General features: G+C 38.0%; 1 protein-coding gene across 1 annotated transcript in view; it reads right to left on the bottom strand.

The window, feature by feature from the left end:
* Window positions 1–4,296, bottom strand: part of LOC106881377 (DNA polymerase delta catalytic subunit) — a 54,954-nt gene that overhangs the window by 19,364 nt on the left and 31,294 nt on the right. The window contains exons 15-16 of the mRNA XM_014931744.2: window positions 1,729–1,842; window positions 354–501 (exon numbers count right to left, since the gene is read on the bottom strand). Of these exons, the coding sequence (XP_014787230.1) occupies window positions 354–501; window positions 1,729–1,842 (262 nt within the window). The remainder of the gene's footprint in view (window positions 1–353; window positions 502–1,728; window positions 1,843–4,296) is intronic.

Genomic DNA, 4,296 nt, shown 5'->3' on the forward strand with positions numbered 1-4,296 from the left:
ATATATATATATATATTTATATATATATACACACACACATGATAAATAAAGGTTATTATTTTAAAACTAAGAATAATAAAGAATATAAAGAAAACAAGAATTTAAAAATTGTGACAGAAACAGAGACTGAGTGTCCCAACACAATCACATCATCATTATTAGGATCATCACCTGGAATACAAAGACAGTGAGAGAGAGAAAAGCTGACCTCCACAAACTGGCGTATAAAAACAGTAAGAGGATGAAGGCTATAACCAAATGAAGGAGTTTATAAGGGGAATTGATAAAAACATGAAGGTGTCTCTAAAGTGAAATGAAAAAAAGTTCAGATTCAAGTTAAAGACATTCTATACCTGTGAAATTTCAAGACATGGAAGCTTGCCAACTTGAGCACCAGTAAAACCATATACAGAATTGGCACTGATCTTCAAGGCCAATTGTCGACCATCCAAAACCCTTTTCTTCAAAGGATCTGTTTCTTTCTTTAAATCAGCCTTGGCACTAATAGAAAAAAACAGATTTTAAAAAATGGAAAAGAGAAGTGAAACAGTATTTTCTTAATGTTTTGCTAACAACATTTACTGCATGGCGATAACTCTATTGGGTAGAAGTAGTGCCTCTGTGGAGAGTGATCTAGTTTCCTTTGGAGCAAGTCAACCTTACAGAGCCCACCCCACTCGCCAACCTATATCAATCCTGACAGGAGTAACACTCAGTGTTGTCGTAAAATATTTGTCATTTGTAGTGCTCGAACTTCCCAATGATAAAAATTGCTTTTACTGTATGGAACCTTATTTAGCTTATTTACAGCTAGGTGGACCAGGATATTTGAAAATTAGACCTCTCAGTCACACAGACACAATAGTACTGGTGACAGAAAATTAGCTGTTGGCGCCAAGAACCACGTTTTCCAGTATTTCATGGTCAAATGCACTTCCTGATACCAACCCTGGCAGGTTTTCAAGTAAGGTAGTTTATTCTATGTCTTCACATGAACTACTGAGCTGTCAGACTTTTTGCTTATAAAGAACATAATCAGCATATAATCATAATTATAAAGAATTATAATAATCATAATTATAAAGAACATAAATCACCACAAAGTGAACAGTGTCAAAACGAAGATAAATCACTATAAACACACTCACACTCTCTCAGCCACATGGTTTCAGGTTCAGTCCCACTACATGGTACCTTAGGCAAGTGTCTTCTACTATAGCCTTGGGCTGACCAAAGCCTCATGAGTGGATTTGCTAGATAGAGACTGAAAGAAGCTTGTTGTATATGGGTGTGTGTCTTTGTGCCTATTTGTCCTCCACCACTACTTGACAACCAGTGTTGATTTGTTTACAGCCCCATGATTTAGTGGTTCAGCACAAACAGATGACAGACTAGGTACAAATAAGTACTGGGGTCAATTCATTCAACTAAAAGTTCTTCAAGGTGGTGCCCCAGCATGGCCGCAGTCAAATGACTGAAACAGATAAAAGATATATGAGCTTTCTTGAGTTTTCTCTGTTTCTATCAACCAAATTTCATTCCCAAGGCATTTGCCAATACGTGGCTACAGTGGAAGTCATTTGTCTATGGTGTCTTGTAGTAGAATCGAACCTAAAACCATGTGGCTGTGAAGGAACATCTTAACTCCACAGCCATAAACAAAAATTAACATAAATATACTGAGTTGGGGAGCAAAAGATAGTAGCGATAGACAGCATCAAAGCTAACCGTTTTCGGGCAGAGAGAAGATCATTTAAAATCTCAGGCAACAACCCTTTTCTTAAAGTGGACTTCACAAATAGGTTTCCAGAGGGTGTCTTGATGTATTGATCTGATGTCAAACTGTAAAACAAAAAGAGTTAGAAGAATTGTGAATCAATGCATCATAATGGGTTGCATAACATTATTGTTATTTCTTTCAGGTTAGCAGAATCTAATGAAACAATATTTTCTTAATGCTTTGCTAATAATATTTACTGCATGGAGATGATGACAACTCTATTGGTTTAAAGTGCCTGATTTTCCTTTGAAGCATCATCTGATGAAATACCCCTTTTTTAATTTTTTTAGTCAAGCAAGATTGCAGTGTCCAAGAACCTTTTACAAGACTGGTGGAAGAGAATGAAGTTGGCAGGGAGGTAGCCTTTGTGGGTTGAGGACACTCAAACCACAAACCTGACCCAAATGCTTGCAACAAAGGTATATGACATACCACACACACACACACACACACACATGCAGGCATACACACACATGCACATACATGTGGGCATGCGCATGCACACACACACAAAGTAATGGCAAATAGTTGTCATTTCCAAATGCAAAAGTGGAGATGATGATAAACCTAACCAGAACAGATGCAGGCCACTATTAGTCCTTGAACCTATAGAAGCACAATATATTTGAGAGAGAAACAGATACAGGAGTTGCTAAGAGAATCTGCAATCCTTCACTCAAAGGCTTTAATACAGCACTGGATCACTCATCTCCTTGCTGAGTACATCCAACCTTGTTTTTTTGTCCTGTCTGGGTGTCCATCCACCCTCCACACACTAGGGTGAGAGCCTAGAGTGATTCTGCCAGTTTACTCGCTGACAACCCAACCATGAAACAAGTAGTACTGGTTTACATAACTGCTAATAACAGATGTGACTTGAAAACACAAATACATATAAAATGAGTCACAAATAAAAACATATATATATGTAGTACATTATAATCTGTGAAGGCACGTGGCTCAGTGGTTAGAACATCAAGCTCACAATCATGAGGTAGTGAGTTCGATTCTTGGACCGGACTGTGTGTTGTGTTCTTGAGCAAGACACTTTATTTCACGTTGTTCCAGTTCACTCAGTTATAAAATTGAGTTGCAATGTCACTGATACCATTCTGTATCAGCCTTTAACTTTCCCTGGGATAATATTGATGGCATGGAGAGGGAAGGCTGGTAATGCATAGGAAACTGCTGGTCTTCCATAAACAACTTTGCCAGACATGTGCCTCAGAGGGTAACATTCTAGGTACAATTTGATGGTCATTCATGACTGAAGGCGGGGGTGTCTCTACCCTTTTATCCTTTACTTTACATTATAATCCATATACTATAAATATTTAATGTCTAGGGTATGACATTAAACTGCATCAGGTAGTGTGACTCCAGTTCAGGAGTTCTGGAGTTGTGGGTAGTGTGGAGTCATCCTTTAACCCATTACTTTATCAAATGTAATGCTTATCAATTTTAAAATTAATAATGTATTAGTTTGTATTCAAGATTTCAATGATGTGATTGTTTCTTTTAGAATGACATTACAGGGTAAGTGTGAGAGGCTAGATTTGACCAGTTTGAACATAAAACAGGCAGAATATTTCCACTGGATATGGCCAGTTAAAATGCTAAAGGGTTAACTACCATACCCACCATGTCTGTTCCTTGAATGGTAGTACTTGTCAGGGTCCTATCTTTGAGACCCTGATAGGTACTATCATTCCCAATCAGAACACAGATTTTTAAGAGGTAGAGAAAGCTCCCATTATTTTTGGCTAAGTCATGGAGAAAGCTGCTATTCTAGGAGAAAGATACTCTGGCATAAAACTAGCAGTCAAAATAGTAACAGCCATCTTGCAATGCTGGTCACTGGAACCTTCTATGATGACCAAGAGTGTGGAAAGAGTACTGTACAAGCATTTGTCACTAAAATCCAGTGACATACAGTTGTTTCACTATCATTTCATTTCTTGATCTATTTTGTAGTTTACTAAGTCTTATGGTGAAGAATGCATGGCAATGTGTGCAGGGAGCTGGCAGAGTCGTTAAAACACCGAGCAAAATGCTTAGCAGCACTTCATCTGTCCACCTAGGTCAGTTTTGCCTTTCATCTGTTTCAGGGTAAATAAAATAAATACCAGTTGAACACTGGAGTAGATGTAATCAACTTACCCACTTTCCTGAAATTTGAAACTAAGGTGCATAAGTCATATCCATACACATGCAAGGAGGTAAAACAGAACAATCAGGCTAAAAGTTATAGCTATCCTCTAACAAGATGAGGCAACCATCATAAATATATAATATATATATATATATGCATAGGAGTGGCTGTGTGGTAAGTAGCTTGCTTACCAACCACATGGTCCCGGGTTCAGTCCCACTGCGTGGCATCTTGGGCAAGTGTCTTCTACTATAGCCTCGGGCCGACCAAAGCCTTGTGAGTGGATTTGGTAGACGGAAACTGAAAGAAGCCTGTCGTATATATGTATATATATATATATGTGTGTGTGTGTATGTGTTTGTAT

This window comes from Octopus bimaculoides, chromosome 11 (assembly GCF_001194135.2).
Source record: "Octopus bimaculoides isolate UCB-OBI-ISO-001 chromosome 11, ASM119413v2, whole genome shotgun sequence".
NCBI lineage: Eukaryota > Metazoa > Mollusca > Cephalopoda > Octopoda > Octopodidae > Octopus > Octopus bimaculoides.